This window comes from Mirounga angustirostris, unplaced genomic scaffold (genome assembly GCF_029215605.1).
Source record: "Mirounga angustirostris isolate CCGP_5_RB_7025 unplaced genomic scaffold, mMirAng1.0.hap1 SCAF_6, whole genome shotgun sequence".
Lineage (NCBI taxonomy): Eukaryota > Metazoa > Chordata > Mammalia > Carnivora > Phocidae > Mirounga > Mirounga angustirostris.
In genome coordinates, this window is record NW_026991714.1 from 138,558,667 (window position 1) to 138,586,348 (window position 27,682).

The following is a 27,682-nucleotide window of genomic DNA, read 5'->3' on the forward strand; positions in this document are numbered from 1 at the left end:
ACAAATACAAAATCAAAGAAATTAAAAATTCTGCAATTCTAAATTTGAATTTAGAAATATCAGTATGAACTCATGGTATTTTTTTTTTTCATTAAAAGTGTCCACTAAAAAGGCCTGGAATAACAATCAGCACAATACACACCCCTATCCCCCATCATTTCTAAATATAATTTCCCACAAAAAGTCACTTGGACTCCTCTTGGAAATCAGGGACTGATTCTAAGTCTGGAGCAGGAAAGGTGCAAGAAAGTCTAAGATATGTGTATCAGAAAGCAAAGAAGAAAAATAATAGGAGTTGTGTCAAAGACTCAGGAGACAATTCAAAAGTGTGCCCACTGGTCAAAGGACAATTTAACATTAAAAATAATAACAGCATTTGAGACTCTTCTACTATGTCAAAAATTAATGTGTGATGATTTTTTTAAAACATCCCTGGTCACCTTTGGAAGATGCCAAAGAATCATCACAGTCTGAAAACTGATAAAAGAATCAAGCATCCTAACTTTCCTGTTACAAACTGAATCTCAATCAAATAGTCAATGTGGGAAAGTTCTTTATAGATTTCCAGATAATAAATGCAGAAAACAGACAGCAGTTTGCAAATCCTAATGAAATAATGGATATAGGTAACAATCATCAGTGAGTCTAGAATTAGACAAAAAGCCTGTGGAAAACTTTATAATGGGTAGATGGGGCTGACATCACTTGAACCTGCTAGATCAATTTTAGTATACTCCAAAGAGAAACAACTAGATATTAAGTGTCTTCTGATGTGATGCTACAGAGGAACATAATACCACCTGTGAAGTATACTTGCCAGAGGGGATATGCTCACAGTTGAATTTAAGAAAAAACTGCCATTACTTCAATTTATAAATTACAAGAAAAGGATTAAAAGGAAATATCTTTTTAAAATACATCACTGAATACAAATATAGGATCTTGTTTGGAGCCTGATTTGAACATACCAATTATTAAAAATCATTTGAGACTCCAGATATTTTAAACACTAATTTCATGATATTCAGAAGTTGTTAAGAAAATGTTAAATTGTTAATTGTTAAGTTTTGGTGCTGCTTTTAAAAGTTATTATCTTTTAAAGATACATAAATATGTATAGATAACAAGATATAATATCCCCAAAAGTAAAAGTGATAAAAAAAAATCCCCCAAATAAAAATAAAAACAGCCCCACATTGATGGAAATATGTCAAAGGGTAACAAGAGCCAACTCAAAGAGCTCCCAATGACCAAAACTGGAAAAATTTGAGCAAGGAAATGAGGTAGTGTTGGATTATAACTTAAAGTATAAAATAAACATGAGTTCATAATAATACATATACAGTATATATGATCAAATATATTAATAAATGGAGAAGAGACAAATCTATGTAAACAAATTTGAAATAATTTCGGTATCTGGCCCTTAAGGAGGGGGAGCATAACTTCTCTTTCTTAGGTGTAGACTGTGTGTAATAACTTTCTTCCAAAGTGTATAATATGCAAAGGGAGGGAAAACAAGAGTAACTTTAGAAACCTGAAGAACACTAGTCAGGTGGTGGTGTCTCGGTAATAATGTATCGGTTCGGTAATAATGTATCAATATTGGTTCCTTAAGTGTAGTCACCACTAGTCAGGTGGTGGTGTCTCGAGTATGTTATAAAGGTGTGTACAAGAGTTGTGTCTTTCTGCAATGTCAGCTTTATTCATTCATAAAGTAAGGTTAATACAACTGAAAGCAGGTTCAGGACTCTAAACTCAATGACATTTCACTGTGCATTTAATTTGGCTTCATACACATCACACAAAGTACAATACAAAGTTATGCAACAAACAAGATACAATAAGGGTAAGAACTTAATGAATCAGGGGCACCTGGGTGGCTCAGTCATTAAGTGTCTGCCTTTGGCTCAGGTCATGATCCCAGGGTCCTGGGATCAAGCCCCACATCTGGCTCCCTGCTCAGCGGGAAGCCTGCTTCTCCCTCTCCCACTCCCCCTGCTTGTGTTCCCTCTCTCGCTGTGTGTCTGTCAAATAAATAAAATTTAAAAAAAAAGAACTTAATGAATCAAACCAAGTCAGTCTGTGAGCACAGTTACGATGAGGACTTGGTCAGGTCTAGGCCAGCTCTAGGCACTTACTGCTTAATATGTTTAAAGTGGAGGATCTCGGGCGCCTGGGTGGCTCAGGTGGTTAAGCATCTGCCTTCGGCTCAGGTCATGATCCCAGGATCCTGGGATCGAGTCCCGCATCAGGCTCCCTGCTCCTTGGGAGCCTGCTTCTCCCTCTGCCTTTCTCTCTCGCTCTGTCTCTCATGAATTTAAAAAAAAAAAAAAAATCTTTAAAAGTGGAGGATCTCTATTATGTTCAGAGATCAATCAGGCACAGTCCACAGCAGTTGCCTTTTAATGTGGTCAGATGAGGAAGGGTCAGTGTCTAGAGAGTCTGGCAGTTTGCTGTAGAAATCCTCTTTTTACAAGAGTTTAATCAGTCTTGTGCCTTTGCAGGCCTCTTTTGTCTCTAGTGATTATCAGCTCCTAGTTCTTCTAGGCCTTACAGGTTATAGTCCTTGGTACTCCCAGTCTATACTGGTTTTGGTGATATTTGGTCTTAGCTGCAATATCCTTGGCTTCTTTTCTGATTATATCACTACTTGACACGAGTGACACCATCCTGCTCCCTACAGGTTGAAAATGTCAACTGTCATGAATCATTTTCACAGGATGTACACTTGATACGGTGCTATATAAATGGCACTTTACCTCTATAGCCTTCCTTCCCAAAACCCTTAACTCCAGTCTTATCATTAGAAAAACATCAAACTCCAACAGTGGGGCATCTTACAAAATGCCTGACCAGTACTCCTGGCATCTGTCAAGATCACCAAAACAGGGAAAGTCTGACAAACTGCCACAGCCAAGAAAAGCCTAAGAAGACATGACAACTAAATGTAATAATGTGGTATCCTGAATGGAATTCTGGCTCAGAGAAAGGACAATAGGTAAAAACTGCGGAAATCTAGATAAACTCTGGAATTTGGTAATAATGTATCAATACTGGTTCCTTAATTGTAGTTAATGTATCCTACTAATGTAATATGGATAAATACGGGAAACTGGGTATGGTTAATCTGGGAAACTCTGTACTATCTTCTCAATTCTCAATTTTTATCTAAAACTGTTCTAAAAAAAACCTATTACAAAGAAAAAAAGATTCAAGTCAGAATCTGCTTCCAAACAATGGGAGAAGTGTGTGGGGGGTACGGATGCAGACAAGACTGACCGTGAGTTGACAACGTTGAAACTAGTTGATAAATACATGGGGGTACCATTTTTCTCCCGAATTTGTTTGAAAGGTCCCTAGTCCCCTCCAAAAAAAGGTTTAGAAATATTTGAGCGGCACCAACATATAACCAGGTGTGCTTAGTCAGGGAAAAAGTGATCACCTGTATTTACTTTTCAGGCAGAGTTAGCGGATTAATTTGAAAAACCGCCTAAGACTTTCAGTGGTTAATGCGACCGAAGTGACCATTACCGAGACACCGTCTGCATCTCTGAGCTCGAACTCCATCCGAGGTCTCAGGGCTACATTGCTAGAAGCAGCTGGAATAACTATACAGTCTCGGCGGAGAAACTGCGCGCACGGAACCCTGGAGCACAGCGACGCCCCCCGCCCCCGGGGCACAGCGCGGCTTACGCAGCGCGCGGAGGATGTGCGTGGGCGTCGCAGGGTGCACGTGGGAGCGGACTGCGCAGGCGCCGCGCTGGCGCAGAGCTAGCCATTGGAGGTGAGGTGAACGCGGAGAGCGCGTCTGCGTGGCGAGGCTGCCGGGCACCAGTGGACGCCACCACGGCCAGCCTTCAGAGACGGGTCGGGGTCAGCGGCCCTTTTGCCTCCTACCAGGTCAGGGTTCCCAGGCGCGTGGCAGGGAGCGAAAGGGACTGCGTGAGGGCTGCGGGGCTTCGGTCGTTGGCGACCGGACGTTGGGCGCTGGACGTTGAGGTCGGGCGTTGAGGTCGGGCGTTGAGCGGGCACCGGGGGCCTGGAAGTGGAGAGAGGATGGAAGGCTGGAGGAGCCCTTGGAGCCTTGGCTGGGGAAGGGCAGGTCTAGGGTTGAAGGTTGTGGTGGGGGAGGGGCAAGAGAAGTGAGACTTGAGCCCCTGGGTAAAGGGGGGCCCTGTAGTAGGTTTGGAAAATAGTACTTCCAGGCACGACTCTCCGAAATGTGAACATCCGCTGGCATCCCGATAGAGGAGCTCTTTGCTCTTGTCTCTGAAAGAATCTAGTTTATGGATTCAGTCAGTGCTTTTAACTTAAAGCTGCAGTGCCAACAACACTAACACTTCCTACCTTCTGTAGGAAAGGTGGATGCAGCATGGCTTTGGCTAGGTACGTACGGGTAAACCGGCTCTGGTTCACGTTGCATGTTTGTAGCGTGTCTGCTGTGTGCCAATCGCATTTCTTGGCGCTTGGGCCCCTGATATAATAAATACGTTGACCCTGTTGGCCTCTAGAGTAGGAGAAGCTGCTTCTAGTTCCCTTGTTGAGCCCTCAGGGTATTGAATGGGAAGTGGCATGGCCTAGGAATCGGACCTGGATGTTCAGCTCAGCTGTGTAAGGGCCCTTGCGCTGAGGGGGTTGGCAAGTTACTTCATCTGCTCCGGTCTCCCTTACTTACCTGGAGGAATAAAGGAAGTAAGAATGCTTTAATCCGCAGATTATTTCAGTGTGCAAAGTCGTTACACATGAAAGGAAGAAATTCTTTGTGGTTTGAAAGTAAAGTTTAATAGCTGCCTCCGAAGAACTTAGTAAGCACCGGTCACTGCGCTAAGTAGTTTACATACATTCTTGAATTTAATCATCACAGTTCAGAGTTATGAGGAAGTTACTAAGATTGGCAACATTTTACAGAAACTGAATCCAAGAAAGATGAAGTGATTTTGCCTGAGATAGCATAGCTAAATGAGGAAGATGAGACTCTGCTCAGATTTGGGTCTGACCCACTTTAAAGCTCATGTTCTGCTGAACCATTGAGTTCCATAGCTTTAAAACTGAATGTTTCCCTGGGTGTTGAGTTTGATAAGTTCTTTATAGATTTTTGGATTCTAGCCCTTTAGCTGATAAAGCATTTGCAAATATCTTCTCCCATTCTGTCAGTTGTCTTTTGGTTTTGTCAACTGTTTCCTTTGCTCTGCAAAAGATTTTTATCTTGAAGTCCCAAAGTTGATTTTTGCTTTTGTTTCTCTTGCCTTTGGAGACATGTCTCCTAAGAAGTTGCTGCTGTCAAGGTCAAAGAGGTTGCTGCCTGTGTTCTCCTCTAGGATTTTGATAGATTCCTGTCTCACATTTAGGTCTTTCATCCATTTTGAGTTTATTTTTGTGTGTGGTATAAGAAAATGGTCCAGTTGCATTCTACGTGTGGCTGTCCAATTTTCCCAACACCATTTGAAGAGACTGTCTTTTTTCCATCGGATATTCTTTCCTCTGTTAAAGATTAGCTGACCATATAGCTGAGGTCCATTTCTGGGTTTTCCGTTCTGTTCCATTGATCAATGTGTCTGTTTTTGTGCCAGTACCATACTGTTTTGATGATTAAAGCTTTTTAATAGAGCTTGAAGTCTGGGATTGTGATGTCTCCAGCTTCGGTTTTCTTTTTCAACATTCCTTTGGTTCTTTGGGGTCTTTTCTGGTTCCATACAAATTTTAGGATTATTTGTTCCAGTTCTGTGAAAAATGTTGATGGTATTTTGATAGGGATTGCAATGAATGTATAGATTGCTCTGGGTAGCATAGACATTTTAACAATATTTGTTTTTCCAATCCATGAGCATGGAACATTTTCCCATTTCTTTGTGTCTTCCTCAGTTTCTTTCATGAATATTCTATAGTTTCCAGAGTACAGATCCTTTATCTCTTTGGTTTGCAGCAATGTCCACAATAGCCAAACTATGGAAAGAGTCCGGATGTCCATCGACAGATGAATGGATAAAGAAAATGTATATGTATGCAATGGACTATTACTCAGCCATCAAAAAAAATCTTGCCATTTGCAATGATGTGGATGGAACTAGAGGGTATTATGCTCAGTGAAATAAGTCAAGCAGAGAAAGACAATTATGATTTCCCTCATGTGGAATTTAAGAAACAAAACAGGAGCATAGGAGAAGGGAGGGAAAAATAATACAAAATCAGAGAGGGAGACAAACCATAAGAGACTCTTAACCATAGGAAACAAACTGAGGGTTCCGGGAGGGGAGGAGGTTAGAGGGATAGGGTAACTGGGTGATGGGCATTAAGGAGGGCACGTGATATAATGAGCACTGGGTGTTATATACAACTGATGAATCACTAAGCTCTATCTCTGAAACTAATAATACACTATATGTTAATTGAATTTAAATAAAATTAAATTTAAAAAAAAAAACAACCCCAAAAAACTGAATGTTTCCTTTGAGTAGCCATTCTTTCTGAATGTGTGTGGTTACCAGGAAAACAAAAGCAAACATTAGAGAAGAAAAAGAAAATTATAGCTATGTATCTGCTGCAAGTACTTTTGGTATTAAAGGAATTAATTCACTGTGCTAAGAATTAATTTTACTCTAGCTTCTATTCTTCTGAGAAGGAAGGAGAGGGCTTACAGTCACTGGTTGCAGGTGTACTGTGGGATGCTCTTGGCCAGATGGTGGAGGGGCAACAGGATTCCAAGAGAGTGCAAGAAAGGGTTTGCCCCTTCGGGAGCTTCACATTTTATTGGTGTCAGATCATGAAGCACAGAACAAAAGGACAATACAAAGCCAAGGCCTTCTGTTTGCCTGTAGAACTATAGCAGTTACTTCCATTCCACTGGTCTTTTATTACATCAGTGATCCCTTTAACATGAAGGAATTTGGGGACCCTCCTAATTAACCTCTTGTGTTAAGGAAATATATAACTAATTTGGATTTGGGGATGATTATAAATACATTTTTTTTTTAAAGATTTTATTTGACAGAGAGACACAGCAAAAGAAGGAACACAAACGGGGAGAGGGAGAAGCAGGCTCCCCACCGAGCAGGGAGCCCGATGCGGGGCTTGCTCTCAGAACCCTGGGATCATGACCCGAGCCAAAGGCAGACGCCCAACGACTGAGCCACCCAGGCGCCCCTATAAATACATTTTTATTCGTCACCAGTAGCATGTAAAAAAACAGTAGATTGTATATAGGGGAAACTGCTTGTTTTAAAACTGGGTGAGATTAGCCCATGAGGTATCATGACCCTTGCAGCGATGTCTGTAACACACCTGTACCTGAATACCAGAAGTCAGCAGCCCAAGGTTGGGAAGCACAGCATTATGGAATAGTGTCTGTCCACTCCAGATTCAGATACGCCCAGTGGTTGACACAGGATGAAGCCAAGTAGGGATAATTGCAGTTTTCTTACGGCTGTTTTGTTTTGTTTTGTTTTGTTTTAAAGATTTTATTTATTTATTTGACAGAGAGAGACACAGCGAGAGAGGGAACACAAGCAGGGGGAGTGGGAGAGGGAGAAGCAGGCTCCCCGCAGAGCAGGGAGCCCGATGCGGGGCTCGATCCCAGGACCCTGGGATCATGACCTGAGCCGAAGGCAGTCGCTTAACCAACTGAGCCACCCAGGCGCCCCTTACGGCTGTTTTTTAACGTTGAAATACATGGGTTAGAATTCATAGGACTGTAAATCAAAAGAAAAAAGGCAATCTTTATATAATAAACACATTTTAAAAAAAAATTAAATTCCAAAACTGCAAGTTTTATGTGTACTCACAGTAGTCCTGGTTGCTACTCCAAAAGCTAGTGCATAATTTTAAGTAGGTAGTTTTCAAAGTAAGGGGTAGTATGATGATTCTGCTGACTGGCTGTTGGCTCTCATCTTTAGTCTTGTGCTCAGTTAGTAGAAGGATGTCTATGTGAGGGTTTCTGATGAACTAGAGAAAGTCCAGACTTGTGAGGACCCTGGAAGGTGTTACATCAACTGGTGAAGGACCTGGAGGAAAGTGGATATGGTAGACATCTCAGGTATTTGAAAGGTTATGGAAACAGCAACAGGAGTCCGTCAGTTGGGAAGTGAACCATTTCATAAAGAAGAGTGCAGTACAGTTGGCTGTCCAAAATTAAAGCAGTTAGAAGCTTCTAGTTATAGAACAGGCCTACACATCTATTTGCCCTGGGCATTGTAATGAAAATTCCTGAATAGGGTGAGGCAAGTGAAGTGTCTTTCTAACCTACATATTCCACTCTAGGTGGAGCTCTTTTTAAGCTTAAATCCTTTTTAATTGCTGCTTAAACTTCTAATACTTGTTTTTTCTGAAGTCAAATTTATTTACTAATTTTTGGACTTTGGAAGAGTGGATATAAGACTTGAAGTTTTGCTATTAAATTTCAGAAACCCTCATAACGTGATGTAATTCTCCATTTAAGACTGCCACATGTAATTTCAGACAGTGAATTTCATTTTCACTGTCCAGATTGTCATGAAAACAGTGCAATAGTACATTTTAATTATTTTGTCATACAATTATCTTTTGAATGCCTCATTGTACAAAACATGGTAGGTGCCATGAGCAATCAGGGTATTTTTTTTGTTAATGTTTCTAATAAAACCTGGTTTCTGCACTCAAGGTACTTAAAATAATCCAGAACACAGACATAACTGTCTATAGCTAACTGTGCTACAGGATAGAAAGGAGCTGATTGTGGATTGACTGTCAGCCCTACCAAATAAGGACAGAGGAAAGGCTATTTCAGGAGTTACCTGTTGTGTATTGAGGGTCCCACTGGTGTCTTGAGAAAAGGACTATATCCTAGTTTTGTGGTTTAAATATTGATCCTTTACTTGATTTAGAATTAGCCACACGAGGAAAAATAGGCCTAATTTAAATGCAATATTAATATTTTAATCTTTAAAATGCTTTTTTCTATTAAAGTAATTCATTTTTAAGCATAATTTGAGGGGTACCTGGGTTGGTTAAGCGTCTGCCTTCTGCTCAGGTCATGATCTCAGGGTCCTGGGATCGAGCCCCGCATCTGCTCCCTGCTCAGCGGGGAGCCTGCTTCTCCCTCTCCCTCACCCTCTCCCCTGCTTGTGTTTGCACACTCGTACGTGTGCTCTCTGTCAAATCTTAAAAAAAAACCATAATTTGAAAATGAAAAAGACTGTAAAAATTGCTTTTGTCAACCTACTTCCCCATAAAACACTCTCTTAAAATTTAATGTATTTCATTGATCTTGCTTACATGGAGGGGTTATTTTTTTTTTTTGCAGTTATTATACAGTGTTTCTGATTTTCATTTGCTATTCTTACAATGTTTTACGATGTTTTTGAAAACTAGGATTCTAAATGGTAGTGTTAATATTCTGTCTAGTAGAGGTATCACAGTTAACTTTTTTCTCTTAATTTTTTTTCACTATTTTAAATAGGCTTTTTTGATGTTCAGGATTATTATTATTATTTGAGAGGGGAGAGAAGGAGTGGGTGCAGGGGCAGAGGGACAGAGGGACAGGGAGAGAATCTTAAGCAGGCTTCGTGCCCAGCATGGAGCTGACACATGGCTTGATCTCACAACACTGAGATCATGACCTGAGCCGAAATCAAGAGTTGGACGCTTAACTGACTGAGCCACTTAGGCACCCCAATGCTTAGGATTATTTTAATGGGATGATTTCTAGGTATGGAGTTACCGGCTGAATGGCTAGAACACTTTTAAGAATACATGTATACCTGGAGTGCCTGGGTGGCACAGTTGGTTAAGTGTCCAACTCTTGGTTGCAGCTCAGGTCATGAGATCAAGCCCCTTGTCAAACTCCCTGCTCAGCATGGAGTCTACTTGAGAGTCTCTCTCTCTCTAAAATAAATATATATTGAAGGAAAAGAAAAAATACGTATATACCTTAAGAATATGTATTTATAGGGGTGCTTGTGTGGCTCAGTCGTTAAGTGTCTGCCTTCACCTCAGGTCATGATCCCCGGGTCCTGGGATCGAGCCCTGCATTGGGCTCCCTGTTCAGCAAGAAGCCTGCTTCTCCCTCTTTCACTGTCTCTCTGTTGAAAAATAAATAAAATCTTTAAAAAATATTTATAGACATACATACATGCAGGTGTGTATATGTATGTATATCCAAATTGTCTCCCCATAAGAACATACTAATTTATATTCAATGCAATGAGTGTCCCATTTTATTTTCCAAAGATTTTATCTTTATTTTTAAGATTTTGAGAGAGAGAGGGAGAGAGAGCATGAGCAGGGGGGAGGGACAGAGGGAGAGGGAGAAGCAGGTTCCCTGCTCAGCAGGGAGCCAGACCTGGGGGCTGGATCTCAGGACCCTGGGATCATGACCTGAGCTGAAGGTAGACGTTTAACCAGCTGGGCCACCCAGGTGCCCCTTATCTATTTATATGAGAGAGAAAGAGAGAGAGAGAGAGAGAGCCTTCGAGCAAGCACCTCTTCCTGTGAGTAGGTGGAGGGAGGGGGAGAGAGAGAGAATCTCAAGCACTCTGCACTGAGCACAGAGCCCAATGCAGGGCTCAATCTCGCAAACTTGAGATCATGACCTGAGCTGAAATCAAGAGTTTGTCGCTTAACCGACTTTGCCACCCAGAGGCCCAATAGTGAGTGTCCTTTTTAATCACACCCACACTGGGCAGAATATAATACATAATTATTTAATTTGATTTTTCTATTACAAATGAGGTTGAAGGTTTTCCCCCTTATGTTTATCAACTAATCTTCATCTTCTATGCATTCTGTTCATGCCTTTTGCTCACATTTTATTGGTATCTGTATCAATTGGGCTGCAAATAACAGAAAACCCCTGGGTTAATTCGATGCCACAGTGAATCTAAGCATAGGAAGATCAGGGCTGGTGTTCCTACTCAAGGATACCGCCAGAGACATCAGATGCTTTCGCTTTTCCGCTCTACCATCCTTAGGGTGTGCTCTCTTCCTTTTTGCTTATTGCTTCCTGATTACGTTACAGGAAGAAAGGGGTGAAGGATCCTGCAGCCAAGTCTGTTCCTATTCATCAGGAAAGGACAGAGCTTTCTGAGAAATTCTGCTCAGAAGAATGATTATGGCCAGTATTGTCTCTAACTCAAGCTGGCAAATCAGAGGTAGAAGATGGCCTTTGGGTCCGTTACATTGTCTGCTACAGTATCTGAATGTTTTTACTGCATTTTTACACATTTTTAAAATTTTGATATTGAATTTTCCATCTTTGTGTTAATCTTTATTTTCTGGCTTCTTTGCTGTTTTTTGTAATCTTTTGTTTCATATAGTCATGTTTGCTAGTTCCTTTGTGATATTTTACCACTTTTAAGAGCAAAAACAAAACCCTTCACCTGCTCATGTGGTTGTCGTAGGCTGATTCTCTAGGAAGCAAAACTTGAGATGGAAATTTGTATACTGTGGTGAACGTGTTTTTGCATGGCTTTAGTGTTTTTGGAGTTAGTTGAGGTGGCTTTTCTAGTCCAATATGCCCAGTGTTGGAAAAATGAATGCTCTTGATTGTATTGGTCCTCACTAGATCAAGTTTATCATGGTACTAAAATATCACTTGTTTTCTCTCTGTTGACAAGTGTGTAAGGCAGGTGTGTCCTTATTGTGGCCTCAATTTCTCCTCCTTTAATCAGTGTTTGTTTTATAGATCTAGGGACATTGTGATTCACTGATTCTTGGCTGATCGCTCTCTTCCAGTGTTTCTTTCATCCACATAAAAAATTGAGTTCTCTTTTATCGGCTATTAATATTTGTATTCCTTTTTTTTTTTGGTTATTTGCATAGCACATGTTTTAGTTCTATTATTTCCAGACTTGCCATATAATTTTGTTTTATGTGTGCCTCTTGTGCATAACACCTAGCTGGATGTTTTTCTCCCTCTTTTTCTCTTTTAATTGAGACTAAATCATTGATAATTGGATTACTTGGGTTTCGTTCTGTCATCTTATTTGATGTTTTCCATTGACCATGCTCAATCATTTTTTTTCCTGTTAGACAGATTTTTTCTTCTGTAATTTTAAAATTATGCATTGTTTTTGTTCTTCTGATAGTTACCCTAATATTTTAATGTGCATTCTTTATATTTCTTATACATTGGAGTTATTCAGTATTCCTAACCCCACCCAGTTTCCCCTGGAAGTTATTTTCCATTTGTAACTTCATAGTATTTGTCTCTTACTGCACCCAACATTCTCCTTCTCACTGGATCTGATCCTTGTGTGTGGGGGGGGGGTGCTTACTGCCATGTGTGTGCTTTCCCTGGCAGCTGCAGGATCTCCCATTGTAACTGCCCATCTGCAGCCTTCAATTAGGGATCTTCCCAGGATCTGGCCTATAGAGTTTCCCTCTTCGAGTGTGCCTGTGTATTTCTTTCTTTCTTTCTTTCTTTTTTTTTAATTTCGTTATCTTTTCTGTATTGTCATGGATTAGGCAAATGATATGGAACTTTTAGGACACCAGGAGGGAGGATGTTTCTGCTATTTCTTTATCTTCCCTTTAAAACAATGTTAAACAATATTTAGATACTACTCATACCAGTTTAGCTTTCTGTGGCTTTTTTTTTTCCCCTGAGCAGTTTTGGGACTATAGGCAGTTTTACCTGTGGTTAGCAGACAAAGCTGTAGGTCACAACCTCAGGAAGAAAAGTTGTTTGTCCACTTTTATTACTTCCCTTGGGCAGGACACTTAGTATTCTTTAAGAGTAATAGGAAAACAACAAGCTAGCATAAAGTCTGGATAGAGGTTTCTCAGAGGCACTTTGTAACAATACATGTACCTTATTTTCGCAGAAAAGTGCATGCAGTTAAGTCCTTAAAAACAGTAGATACAAGGTACAATTTATAGAAGCTCAGCTGGAGATTATCAAAGCAGAGGACTTGGGAAAAACGGAGCAAACAGAGGTCAGCTGAGGCAAACTGTGAAGGATGACTGGGAGGGAAGGACTTTGCCAGGCCAGTGAGGAAGAGAGAGGGCATTGCGAGCTGGGTTTAGCATATTCAGGAGCCTAGTGTCTAAAGTAGGAGCGGGTAGAGGGATTCTGAGGGGCTAGAAAGGTAAGTGATGACCTGATTAAGACAATACCCTCTATTGTATTTCACCATTAAGTTGCGTGCTCTGGGTTGGAAATATTTCTTTTTAAAACATGAAAGTCCTTTTTTATTCTGTTGTTTCAAAAGCTTTGTAAAGTAAAAAATGGTGTCGCATTCTGAGATTACTCTTTTGATGTCTCTTGAGTTAGTCTTTTGTCTGTGGTTGAATTGTGTGAAACTTGGGAGTTTGTACTTACAGATAGAGAATCTTTCTGTTTCTTGTGCCTTTAGGCCAGGCTGTGATATCATGGTTAACTCTGCTTTGGAATTATTCATGAGCATTACTTGTTACATAAAAAGAAATCACCTGGGCCTGCAATACTTCTATTTTTGTAATTAAAAATTGCCTTCTAAATACACTTCTTTCCGTAGACCTCTTTGAATGTTAAATTGCCACATAATATGATGTCAAGAAATAATTTGGAGGCATCTACTTGTAAAATGACAGAGCCATTTAATTTTGAAAAAAATGAAAACAAGCTTCCACCATGTGATTCTTTAAGAAGTCCTGGAGCACATGCTAACCACCCTAATTTCTGGTTGAAAAGCCCAGAGAATGGAAATAAAAACAATTTTTTGCTGTGTGAGCAAACCAAACAGTATTTGGCTAGTCAGGAAGACAATTCAGTATCTTCAGACCCTAACAGCATCAATGGAGAGGTGGTTGGATCCAAAGGAGACAGGAGGATGTTGTCAACAGGTGAGTGAAAACTACAGGCTTACTACTTCTTGATTCTGGTGGTTTCTTTGGCTTATCACAGGTATGTAATCACACATTCATGTGCTATTAACAGAACAACTAAATAGCTACCTTATAGTATTTGCATTTAAAGATTTAGAAGCAAAAGCCAGGTGCCAAATAGCTTCATCACAAAAGAGATTCTGGAGGAGAGAAGGTCTACAAATGGGCTTTCCCTCCCCACAATGGGAGAACTGTACTAGGAATGTAGAAAGGACATACTCTGCCTTTTTAAAGATTGGCATATTAAAAAATACTATGCAAATCGTATGCTCACAAAGATACAGTAAGATATTAAATTGTTTCATTAGATTTTTAAAAAATTGTTGCTTTAGTCCTAATTCCAAAACCCTGGTTTTGAATGGGGAGGGGAGGCCTGGGAGTGTATATCGGATGTGATCTTTTACTGTTATGGTGATGTAGTTCTGGTGTGTGGCCTTTGGGCTTCTGGGGTTTCCCAAGAGGTCAAAACTATTTTCCCGATAATACTAAAGTATCATTTGCCTTTTTTGTTGTGCTGACTTTACACTGATGGTGCAAAAGCAAAGGTGGGTAAACCAATAATATGCCTCGTTAGCTCCTCCCTGCCTGGGCCAGTGGTCATTGGGTTTTTTCATTGCTGTGAACTTGTGGTTAAGACAAAGCCAGAACCTTACTGAGGGCTGTCCTTGACAAAGCACTAAGAATTACTACTAAATCTTGACCCTTGTGTACAGATATTTTTAGTATTTTGTGTAAGAAAATAGGAATTACCCCTAACTTCTGCTTCATAGGGAAGTAGGAAAAGTGTGTGTGTGATTGAGTTGTAAGCTGTATGTACGGAAATTTTTTCTTGGAACATCATTTTTACTTGAAAAGAACGACAAATGCTAGTTACTCAGGTATCTAGCATTCATTTTCTCAAAAATGAACAAAGTGAGCCTGTCACTTCAAGGAAAACACCTGACAGTATTTTGTTGCTAATGATAAAATTCAAGCTTTTGAGCAAAAATGAGAATTTCAGGAAACTCATATCTGCCACTCTGTGTGACAGCTTCTCAATACCTACACTTTTCCAGTGAGATGCGTGGTGGTATTAACTAACACACATGATTTTTAAAATATTGTGTAATGAAATCTGTCCACATTTGGAAGATCTGCATAACTCAGAGTTTCTCAGTCTTACCCAAATGACCAATGCATGATGTTGCCCAGTTATGCATGGGTAAAAATCTACTTAAAGTGCAAGATAAATCAGTGGATTCCAATGTCACGTTATGAAAAAGTTTTAGATTCCACATTGCAACTACCCCTCAAACTATGACTTGAGTTTTGGCATGATGTTAAAGGAAAATACCCATAATTATCTGAGAAGGCTGTTACTAAATACTACTTTTTGCAACCACGTATCTGTGAGAGGCCAGATTTTCTTCATAGCCTTCAACCAAAGCAACACAGGGGATTGACTGCAAAAGCAGGTATGTGAATCCAACTACCATGAGTTAAACCAAACATTACAAAAATGTAAAACAGTGCTACTCTTCTCACAATTTTTTTTTGCTTTGGAAAATGAAGTTGCTTTAAAAACAAAAATCATGTCAACGTAGTGCATTTATTTTTAAATAAATGTTTTTAATTTTTAGAAGTTTAAAATTTCTAATTTTAATTTCTTTTTAATAGTTTTTTATGGGGAGGAGGGGCAGAGGGAGAGGGAGAGAGAGAATTTTAAGCAGGCTCCATACCCAGCACAGAGCCCCACGCAGGCTCAATCTCAGGACCCTGAGATCATGACCTGAGCCAAAATCAAGAGTTGGATGCTTAACCAACTGAGCCACCAGGTGCCCCTACATTTTTTTTCTTTAAATAATCTCCATGCTCAGTGTGGGGCTTGAACTCATGATCCCGAGATCAAGAGTCACATGCTCTTCTGACTGAGCCAGCCAGGCGCCCCTTAATTTCTAATATTGGTAAATATTGACAGACATAGGCCATATAAACAAAATCTCTTTGAGGTTCTCAATAATTTCTAAGTGTGTAAATGAGTCCAGGGTTCAAAAAAGTCTGAGAATTGCTGCCTCAGTGAATGGAGATAAATTCACTATAAGAGGAATAGTAATTAAGTTTCAAACAAATCCTTATTTTTCATTAGAAAAAGTAGGTTGTTGCTTATTTGTAGTGTAGGTTTAAGGCTATTATGTTATAGCTTTGTTATTTGAGTATCTATTATGATATTGTACATTTTCAGGAATAAAGTAATATTTGACTTTTATGTTTTCTCTCTCCAGGAAACTCAGTGTCACCATTAAATGTTGGAAACAGCTCACGACTCAAAGAAGTAAATAGTGTAAGGTTTTGGTTTTTTTCTATTTTGTGTTTTTGTTTGGATGTAAAAGATTCTAAACATATTTTGTATTGTGTTAATGAAGAATTACTCAATTTTCAGATATTACTGAAGGTCAAGCTTCCTTTTCTTTATCCTAGTATCTTTTAAAAAAAAATCAGTTCTTTTTAGGTGATTGTAGTATGCTATGCCATTGTAAGTGCAGCCCTGCTATTGACATGCAGAAATAATACAGATCCTGTGTAGCTGTTTGTTTCTCCCTGCGTGATGTGCTGCGGAATTTAGTATAAAATGACAACCAGGATGTTGACAGTGATACTGTCAACATACAGAACATTCCCATCTTTCCCTTACATGTTTTTTTTTTTTTTTAAGATTTATTTATTTACTTTTATTTGAGAGAGAGAGAATGAGAGAGAGCGAGTACATGAGAAGGGGGAGGGTCAGAGGGAGAAGCAGACTCCCTGCCGAGCAGGGAGCCCAACGCGGGACTCGATCCCGGGACTCCAGGATCATGACCTGAGCCGAAGGCAGTCGCTTAACCAACTGAGCCACCCAGGCGCCCCTCCCTTACATGTTTTTGATGGTCATATCCATTTCCGTCTTGCCCCTATCACCTCCTTAACCCATGGAGGCTACGAATCTAATCCACATCCAAAGTTTTGTCATTTCAAGGATGTTATATAAATGGAATCCTACGGTATGTAACTTTTTGGGATTGGATATATTCACTCATCATAATTCCCTGGAGATTCATCTAGGGTTGTTGTATCAGTAGTTTTATTTTTATTGCTGAAAAGTAGTCCGTGGTTTAACATTCACATATTGAAGTGCCCCTGCACGGTTTCCAGTTTGGGGCTATTACAGTTAAAACTCTTATAAACCTTCATGTGCAAGGTTGATGTGAACATAAGTTTTTTGTTTTTGTTTGTTTCTTTTTTTAAAGATTTTATTTATTTGACAGAGAGAGGCGGTGAGAGAGGGAACACAAGCAGGGGGAGTGGGAGAGGGAGAAGCAGGCTTCCCGCGGAGCAGGGAGCCCGATGCGGGGCTCAGTCCCGGGACCCTGGGATCATGACCTGAGCCGAAGGCAGACGCTTAACGACTGAGCCACCCAGGCGCCCCTGTTTTTGTTTGTTTCTGCCCTGGGTTAAATGCCCAGGAGTGCAATTTCTGGGTCATGGAGTATTGCATATTTAGTTTTTTATGAAGCTACTGAAGCGTTTTCCAGCAGAGCTATACCATTGCATGTTCCCACTGAGAATATCTGCAGCATCACACCAGCGTGTGGTGCTGGCGGTGCTTTTATTGTTCCCAATCTCATAGACATGTGATATTTTGTAGTGGTTTTAATTTTTGTTGCCCTAATGGCTAGTGATAAACATCTTCTCATGTGCATATTTGCCATTTCTGTTTCATTTTTGATGAGATGTTTACTCATGTATTTTGTCCATTTTCTAATTTGGGTTTTTTTTTTTTTTTACTCCGTTTTGAAAGTTCTTTATATGTTCTAAGTTCTAATCTTTTGTCAAATATGTGATTCACAAATGATTTCTCTCAGTCTGTAGCTTGTCTTTTCAATCTCTTACCAGAGTTGTGGTTTAGCAGACCACAAGTTTTTAATTTTAATGATGTCCTGATCACTTTTCCTTTTATGGATTTTGTTTTTTGTGTCAGGTCTAGAAATTCTTTGCTACTTCAGATCCAGAAAATTTGGGGCTTTTTTTCCAAAAAGTTTTATAGTTTTATATTTAGATTTGTCCATTTTGAGTTAATTTGAAGTTTGTTTTGTTTTTCTCCAATTTCTCCACCATTTGTTAAAAATGCTATATTTCCTCCACTGAATTGCTTTGGCACTTTTGTCAAAAATTAGGCATATTTATTCTATTTTCCGTGGACCTGTCTATATATCCCTCTATCTGGGGTGCCTGGGTGGCTCAGTTGGTTAAGCGACTGCCTTCGGCTCAGGTCATGATCGTGGAGTCCCGGGATCGAGTCCCACATCAGGTTCCCTGCTCAGCAAGGAGTCTGCTTCTCCCTCTGACCCTCCTCTCTCTCATGCTGTCTCTCATTCTCTCTCTCTCAAATAAAATCTTAAAAAAAAAAAAAATTTATATATCCCTCCACCATTATCACAGTACTGGTGCTATGTAATAAGTCTTGAAGTTGGGTACAGTGATTTCTCCCACTTCTTTTTTTTTTCAAAATTGTTTTAGCTAGTATATTTCCTATGCCTTCCAGTATACATCTTAGAATAATCTTGTCCATATCTGCAAAAAGTCTTGCTGAGATTTTGATAGTAATTGATTTTTTTTTTTTTTTAAGATTTTATTTGTCGGAGAGAGGGGGAGAGAAAGTGCGCACACACACAAGCAGGGGAAGAGGCAGGCAGAGGGAGAAGCAGGCTCCTTGCCGAACAAGGAGCCTGACGCAGGACTCAATCCCAGGATCATGACCTGAGCTGAGCCAAAGGCAGACACTTAAACGACTGAGCCACGCAGGCGTCCCAATAGTAATTGATTTAAACTTGTATAAAGATTGAGGATTATCAGTATCTTTACTGTGTTGAATCTTCCAGTCCATGAATGTAGTCTCTCCGTTTATTTAAATCTTCTTTGATTTCTTTCACTTCGTAGTTTTCAGCTTATATGTTCTATGCACAGTTATATTTACACATGGTTTTTTTGTTTGTTTTTTAGTGATTGTAAATGCTGTTACAGTTTCTATTTCCACATATCCTCAGGTTCTATTTCCACATATCCTCATATATATAAATATGGTTTTGCATGTTTCTCTTGTACCCTGTGACTTTACTGAAGTCACTTATTCTTGAGAATTTTTTTTGTAAATTCCTTGGGATTTTCTACATAGACAATTTTATCTTCTGCAAATAGGAACAGTTTTATTTCTTTTCAGTATATATGCTTTATATTTCCTTTTTTTTTTTTTTTTTTTGCCTATTGCACTGGCTGGAACTTCTAGCTCTGTGTTGAGTAAGAATGGTGACAGTGGATATCTTGCTTTATTTCCAAACTCAGTGGAAAGCATTGAGTCTTTTCACTATTAAGTGTATTGTTAGCTATGGGATTTTTGTAGATGATCCTTATCAACTTGTTGAAATTTTCTGTTCCTACTTTTTTGATAGTTTTGATCATGACTAGGTGTTGAGCTTTTCTAAATGCTTTTCCTTCATCCATTGATACTTGATCTTTTAACCTGTTAATACGGTGGATTACATTGATTTTTTATTTTTTAATTATTTTTTAAAGATTTTATTTATTAGAGCACAAGAGAGAGCACAAGCGGGGGCTGGGGGGAGAGGCAGAGGGAGAAGCAGATTCTCCACTGAGCAGGGAACCTGATGTGGGGGTCGATCCTAGGACCCCAAGATCATGACCTGAGCTGAATAACTGACTGAACCACCCAGGTGCCCTTTGTTGATGTTTTAAAATATTTAACCAGCCTTGCATCCCTGGAATAAACTCCACTTTGTCATGGTGTATAGTTAATTTTGTATATTGCTGAATTATATTTGGTATCATTTTGAGTAGGATTTTTACATCTGTTTTTATAAGCAGTTTATAATTTTCTCTTTCTTACTATCTTTGTGTGGTTGGGAACCAAGGTAATATTACCTTTCTGAAAGAGAAGTTGTATAGGACTGGTGTTAATTCTTTAGACATTTGGTATTTTCCAGTGAAAACCATGTAAGTGTGAAGATTTATTTTTTTGGTGTTTTAAGATTATTCAATTTCTTTAATATTTATAGGACTATTCATATTATCTTTTTCATATTGTGATAATTTGTGGTGTTTGAGGAATTGGTCCATTTTGGCTACGTCATGAAATCTGAATGTGTAGAGTTGTTCTAAGTATTCCATTATTTTTATGTCTTCAGTGTCTATAGTAAGGTATACATTGTTTCATTCCTGATATTGGTAATTTCTGTCTTGTTTATTTTTCAAACAGTCTTGCTAGATCGATTTTATTGATCTTTTTTTTAAATATTTATTTGAGAGAGAGAGTGTGTGTAGGAGCTGGGGGGGGGGGGGGGAGGTGGGGGGGGGAGGTAGAAGGAGAAGCTGTCTCTCTGCTGAGTGGGGAGCCTGACCTGGGGCTTGATCTCAGGACCCTGAAATCATGATTCATTGATTTTTTTATTTTCTCCAAGTTTTTATTTTTAATTTCATTGATTTCTCCTTTTATCTTTGTTTCCTTCTGTTTGCTTTGGGCATGTTTTTTCTTATTTTTTAGGTTCTTAAGATGGGAATTTAGATTATTGATTTGAGACTTTCCCTCTTTTCTAATGTGTGAACTTAGTGCTATAAATTTACCTCTTGGCAGTCCTTTGTGTCTTACAAATTTTGATTTGTTATGTTTTCATTTTCTATGAGTTCAACATTTTTTTTAAATTTCCTTTGAGACCTCCTCTTTGACTCATGAGTTGTTTAGAAGTACATCGTTTTCAAATGTTTGAAGATTATTTGTTAATTACGGTTACTTATTTCTAGTTTGAGACCACTGTGGTTGAAAAACACCCTCTGTGTGATTTAAATTTGTTGAGCTTTGCTTTATGGCCCAGTGTGTGGTCTTAGTATATGTTCTGTTAGCACTTGAAAAGAATGTCCATTTTGTGGTGGGTAGAATGATCTATAAATGTCTAACAGATCCATTAGTTGATGGTGATCTCGAGTTCTTCTGTATTCTTGCTGATTTTCTATGTAGTTCTATTAATTGTTGAGACAGGGATATTAAGGTCTCTAACTATAATTATGTATTGTCTATTTCTCTTTTCAGTTTCATTTTACTTCAGTTTTTTTCTGTTCTATTAAGTCTATAATGCTTATTGTATTTTTGCTTAATATGTTCTTCCTTCCCTTTTGTTCCAACATTCCTTTATTTCCTTTATATTTAGAGAACGTCCTTTAGCCATTCTTTTTGGATAGGTCTGCTGGTGACAAATTCTTAGTTTTCTTTCATTCGGGAATGTCTTGATTTCTTCTTTATTCCTGCAGGATACTTTTCCTGGATAAGTTTCTCAGCTAACAGTTCTCTTCTTTCAGCACTTGAAAAATGTATTACTTCCTTCTGCTCTCTGTGGTATCTGTTGAGAAATCTATTCTCTTCTGAATTACTTTTTCCCCTGTAAGTAAGATGTCCTTTCCCTTTCTCTACTTTTAATCTTTTTTGTCTTTAGCTTGAAGAAGTTTGACTACATGCATCTTGGTATGGATTTCTTTAATTTGGTCTGGGACTTGCTCAGCTTGAATTTGTAGATTTATATCTTTTGCCAAATTTTATAAGTATGGGGCATTTTTTTTGAGAACTACTTCACCCTGCCTTTTTCCTATCCTGGGACTCCAAAGACATGAATGTTAAATATTTTGTTATAGTCCCATAGGTCTCTGAGGCTCTGTTAATTTAGTCTTTTCTCCACTTTGTTTTTTCTCTCTTGTTAGACTTGGCAGTTTCTATTGTTCAGTCTTCAAGTTTACTGATCCTTACCTCTATTCTCTCCCTCGTTGTGTGTTTTTTGTTGTTGTTGTTTTACTTTGCAGTTGTAAAACTTCCATTTGGTTCTTCTTTATATCTTCTATTTATTTGCTGAGACTCTTTTCATTTGTTTCAAGTGTGCTTATAATTGCTTATTGAAGTATTGATGGCTGCTTTAAAATGTTTGTCAAACTTTTCTGTTGTCTTGATGTTGGTATTTTTTTTTTCATTCAATTGTGATTTTCCTTTTTCTTAGTAAGACAAGTTATTTTCTATTGAAACTGGCACATTTGGGGTATTATGTTAATGAAATTCTGTATCTTATTTAAACTTTGTTTTAGCTAGCTTCCTCTGACCCTATACCAGAGGAAGGTGGGTGCTGCCAGGTGGGAGTAGATGTCCAGGTGCCCCACTCAGCCTCAGTTGGCACTCAAGATGGTGCTCTCCCTTGCTTTGGGGTGAGGGTGGGAGTTCCAGCTTCCAGGTGGGCCTCATGTGATACCTCCTCCCTGGCTGGGAGTTATGAGTGCCTCTTTACTGATACGGGAGTGGGATGGAGTGGGAACAGAGTGGGTGGGCCAGGGAGGAGAATTAGAGGGGGAGAGTTGAGAGACACTCATTACTTTTGAATGGTGGTGAAAAGTTCTGATTGTCCACTGGGTCTCCTCTTCCACCACCCCAATGATGGTGGTTGGGGTAGGGGGAACACTCGTACCTGCTGGGTGGAAGTCCAGGTTCCCCACATGGTCTTTATGGGGAGACTCCCAGGGATAAAGTGCCAGCTCCCTGCTCTAGAACAGGGCCACAGTGTTTTCTGTGGTGTTTGTCTAGGGTAGAACAGGTACTGGTTTTCTGTATTGCTGGGCTGCCCGTTTCCTGGTCTTTGGCTAAAGAGAGTAGACTTTCTATTGGGGACTTTATTATCTGTACTGTTTGGCATTTTGGGTTGCTGGCTTCTCCAGCACCGTGTCTGGGATATGTGAAGCAAAAAGAAAAATCAAGAAACTCATTGTCTTGTTCTTCTCTGGGTCCCAAGTTTCCTAGCCTGTCTGCTGCTGCCTTGTCAAAATCAGCTTATGTTTGTTTATATATAAGTCCAGGGTTTTTTAGTAGCATGTAATGGGAGGAATAGGGAAAGATACATCTCTTTTATCTGTCCAGAAGAGGAAATCCCAAATACAGTATTTCAAAAAAATTACTACCAAGTTTTAATATTGCTATTCTCTTTTCTTAATAGAAGCCTAGCAATAACGTGCCTCCTGCAAAGTCAAAAAAAATACACAAGTTGGTTGAGAATTCCTTGTCCATAAATAATTCAGCACTCTTCAACTCCTTAGGACCTCCTTTTCGGTCAACAACTTGCCATCGCTGTGGCCTGTTTGGTAAGCATATTTCCCTAACATGTCTCTTTCACACATTTGAAAATATATTATGGAAAGTTCAAAAATATTAAGTATGAACAGAATAGTGTATCTGTATACCCATCTCTCTGCTTCAGCAGCTACCAGCATCCTACAGTTCTTGTTCATCCATCCATACCTTTCCACTCTTGCTGCTTCCTTACTCGATTATTATTTCCTGTAGTTTTGTTTGTGATAAAATTTACATGCATTGGCATGCACAAACTCACACGCCTATCAAGATACAGAATATTTCCATCTTCTTAGAAAATTCCCTCCTAGCCCCTTCTAGTCTCTCTGGATGCTGGAGGCAACCACAGTGGGGGTTTTTTAACCATAAATTAATTTTGCCACTTTTAAAACTTCATATAAATGGTATTTTATTGATTCTTATGTGTAAAGCTTTTTTTTTTTTTAGAATAGTATTTTTGATATTAGTACATGTTCTGTGTACACTGTTTTTTGTTGCTGAGTAGTATTTGTATGATTATATCACAGTGTATCTGTTTTTTTATTGAACATTTTTGCTTCCTTTAAGTTTGTGTTTAGCTTTTGGTTATTATGAATAGAGCTCTCTCCACATTTTTGTATAAGTCCTTGTGTGGATATAGGTTTTCATTTCTCTTGGGAACATACCTACGAGTATAATTGCTGAGTCAAAGAGTAGGTAACAGCCAAGCCATTTTCCTAAGTAGTTGTCCCATTTTACATTCCCAATGATAATGAGTTTTGCGTGCTCCACATCTCTGTCATTTGGTGCTGTTGGTCTTTTCAACTTTAGCCCTTCTCATGGGTGTGTACTGGTATCTCATTGTGGTTTTAACTTGCATTTCCCTCATGATCAGTGAATGATCTTGAGCAGTATTTCATGTGCTTACTGGCTATTTGGATATTTAGTTGTTTTTTTTTTCTTCTTTTGAGTAGAAGCATTCAAGGCCAGCCTGGTTTTTTGTTGTTGTTGTTGTTTTATGTGGTTTTTTTTCCTGCCTGTATATTCATAGGATTTTTTAATACTTTATTTAAAAAAACCTCCCGGGTTTTTCGGGGTGTGATTCTCTTCATTGGTTTTTTGTTTTGTATTTTTTTTAATGGCACGAGGTAATAAGCCATGTCAGAGTCTGCTTGCACAAGTCTGTTTTCACTACCACACATTTTCTATTTCCTTTGATTGTTCCTTTTATAATGTTCTGGGCTCTACTTTAAGGTAGTTAGGTTTTCAGTCTGTCCTTTTCATTTTCACCTTTGCATTCGTATTTGCAATTTGAGAGAGCTTTAAGAATTTAATCTTAACTCCTAATCATAAACAGCATAATCCTCTTCAAGTAATCTTCTTGATGTGATTAATAGAATGGTGATTGATATGTCTGGTCTTTGAAAATGTCTTGCTCTCAGCAACAAATACTTGGAGTAAAACACTGGTGATGTTACGGGCTGTGTTCTGTAGGATCGCTGAGGTGTTCACAGTGCAAGCAGACATACTATTGCTCCATAGCATGCCAGAGAAGGGACTGGTCAGCACACAGCATCGTGTGCAAACCTGTTCAACAAAAGTAAGTATAATTTTTATTCATTAGAGAATATTTAAAAGGATTTTTTTTTTTTGACGTGGTAAGGATCAAATGAGGTAAGCAGGCCATAACTATGTAGAAGTTGTTATTTACTGAGGTGTAACATAAAGGATGCAAATCTGAAATGAAGAGCTTACAAATTTAGGACTGAGTTTTCATGAATATAATTTTATTAGTACATATTCAGAGTTAGAACTCTTAAGTTTGTGTTTGTAATAATTAGAGCTTTAGAATGCCTTTTAATCATGTGTTCTTTCCTGAATTTTGATAAGGTAGAACCCTCACAGTGCCTCATGAATTGTGATTTTAAAATATGAAAATCTTGCATGGCATATACCAGTTTACAAAGCAGTTTCACATCTATAAGTTCATTCGATCCTCAAAACTGTTGAGGTCATATAGGGATTATCTCCATTTTGTAGATAAGAAAGCTGGGGCTTGGAGATCGTGGCTGTGTATGTCCCTTTAATTAGGTGGCTTTGGAAGAGGCAAGCCCGCACACAGGGGTAGACTGTTGCATAGCCAGCTTTGGACTATTTTGCTTTGTTACTACTGTGATACTCTCTGAAGGAAGCTGTTTTTCTCCTGGATTTTGATGATTGAGACTCAATCATTGTGGCCCCTACTCTTAATTGGCTCTGTACTATAAGTATTATAATTAGCTGCTTTATTTCAGTTTCCACAAATGTGAAGATAGTAAATCACCTTTTGAAACAAAGAACATGCAAGTGAAAAATGAGGTATGATGTACTTTTTGCCTTTAGAATTTTGAATGATTTCCTTTTATTGAATTAAGAGGACTTAAGCTAAATAAAATACTTATGACTTCTCCATTTCACCAGTGATTATTCAAGTGATCTCCAACCCCCAACATGGGGCTCAAACTCACGAGATCCCAGATCAAGTCGCAGGCTCCTCTGACTGAGCCAGCCAGGCGCCCCTGCACCAGTGTTTATTTAAAAACAAAAGTTTCCTATTGAATAAATCTGTACACCTTAATGATTGATTGGGTGACTCTTGAGGATTTTTGAGCATTGTGTGTGCCCAGCACTTCCCAGAAGGACTTGCGATGAGATGCCTGTGTCTCAGTGTAAAATCACTGGATTCCTGAGAGAGAGCTCTTCTCTGTGGTCCCCGCATGCACACGTTCTCTGGCTTTGTGTACTGCATTCTTTGTATACTGCCCTCGTATCGAAGCAGCATTTTTTCTGTAATACCCCCCTTCCATTTAGATAACTGTGTGGGCTAAATCATTCATAATCTGAAAAATATCAGTAGTACTCAGCTCATCTATAATTTTTAGGCTTCTCTAGCTGGTCCTAGCTTCTACTTAAAAAAATCTGACTTCCTCAAATATTCATTCTTTTAAAATGTTAGCAAGTGCAAACTTAAAACAGTAAACCCCCCTTTTTATTTTATAAACTCAACATTATCATCACCATTATGGCCTGATTCTTGAGTGATCCCATTGCTGTGTACACTGCCTTTGGACAGTGGGTTTCACTGGCTCTTGAAGGTATACACTATTTCTCTGCTCTCTTATTCAAGCCTCAGGGGCTATTTTGGCCTTAATTCCAGCAAATGGTGGCCACAGTACCCCTGAAACACGTGCTTGTGTAAGTAACTCACTCATGCGTTTTGTTTTTTTTAAACCCAGGGTGACTATCCTCTTGAAGTTACTAAAGAAATAGCCATTTGTGCTGATAAAATAATGTTTTCTGATTTGAGAAGTCTACAACTCAGGAAAACCATGGAAATAAAGGTATTTGTTGTTTAATTTCTATAGACAGAGATCCAAAGAACTATAGATTTTTATTCCCTTGTTTACAGTTTTTACTTTGAGCTTATAAGATAACTTCAAAATGTAACTGATGAAATTGATTGCAAAAACTGTCATAACTTTTTTTTCAATCTTGTTAGAAAGCTTTAAGAAATTCACATTTGCTTGTGTTCTCAGTGAATTATTGCACTTTTTTTGTCTCTTGAAAGGGTACAGTTACTGAATTCAAACACCCAAATGACTTTTACGTACAGTTATATTCTTCAGAAGTTTTAGAATACATGAACCAACTCTCTGCGACTTTAAAGGAAACCTATGCAAATACAGCTCAGGAGGAGGATTACATTCCTGTTAAGGGGGAAGTTTGTGTTGCCAAGTACACTGTTGATCAGGTAACTGCTGATGAAATGAATTATTTACTATGATGTTTTAATTTACTTTGGTCCTATAACTCGACACCAGAGCTTTTAATAATGCATTTGCTGGCTTAACCAGAGGCTGTTGTCACATTCCCATTTCTTGTCCTGTTGGTATTGTAAGTCTGTTGGGTGACCCCCTCCAGCTCTGTTTATGGGCTCCTCTTCTGCTAGTTACAGACTGATGGCGAGTCCTGCAGCCTGTGTTTATTTCTGTAGCTGAGGCATTAGTGTGTCGTAGTGTCTCCTGGGCTAGACTAACCCGGGAATAATTGTGCACATTAAAGTCTCCTAAATAGACAAATTTAGGGATTTCTTAGCCAGATTCTTAGAAGATTAACTTGTTAATTGAGTGCCTCAGAACAGAACTGTAGCCTTTCCTTTGCATGTCCTGTAGATTGGCTGAGAGTTTTTAAGCCTAAAATTGTGAAATATGGTTTTGAAGCAGAGCACCATTATATTCCACTTTCAGACCTGGAACAGAGTAATAATACAAGATATTGATATGCTGCAGAAGAAGGCACAAGTCTTATATATTGATTATGGAAATGAAGAAATAATTCCAGTAAACAGAATTCACCAACTAAATAGAAACATTGACTTATTTCCTCCATGTGTGAGTCTTTTTTACTTTCTAAATTCCTAATAGTGTCCCCAGAGAGCTGTTTTTAATATTTTGATGGTCACAATATTTGCTCTATTCTGTGATGTATTATAAAAAAGTACCTATTGGTATATTTTTCATTTTTTACTAAACGTAGATAAATACTCATTGGCTTTCTTGGATCCATTTAAGAAGCCTTATTTAGTTAATACTTCCTTAGATGAGAAACTTAGCATTTTTTAGGGACATCTTATCCATCTCTTCT

General features: G+C 38.8%; 1 protein-coding gene across 1 annotated transcript in view; it reads left to right on the top strand.

Moving 5' to 3' along the window:
- The first annotated feature begins 7,266 nt into the window (after nucleotides 1-7,266).
- TDRD1 (tudor domain containing 1) overlaps nucleotides 7,267-27,682 on the top strand; it is a 40,846-nt gene continuing 20,430 nt past the window's right edge. Inside the window, exons 1-9 of the mRNA XM_045879217.3 lie at nucleotides 7,267-7,314; nucleotides 13,470-13,797; nucleotides 16,101-16,159; nucleotides 22,887-23,031; nucleotides 24,494-24,599; nucleotides 25,294-25,357; nucleotides 26,275-26,379; nucleotides 26,607-26,789; nucleotides 27,286-27,429. Of these exons, the coding sequence (XP_045735173.2) occupies nucleotides 7,267-7,314; nucleotides 13,470-13,797; nucleotides 16,101-16,159; nucleotides 22,887-23,031; nucleotides 24,494-24,599; nucleotides 25,294-25,357; nucleotides 26,275-26,379; nucleotides 26,607-26,789; nucleotides 27,286-27,429 (1,182 nt within the window). The remainder of the gene's footprint in view (nucleotides 7,315-13,469; nucleotides 13,798-16,100; nucleotides 16,160-22,886; nucleotides 23,032-24,493; nucleotides 24,600-25,293; nucleotides 25,358-26,274; nucleotides 26,380-26,606; nucleotides 26,790-27,285; nucleotides 27,430-27,682) is intronic.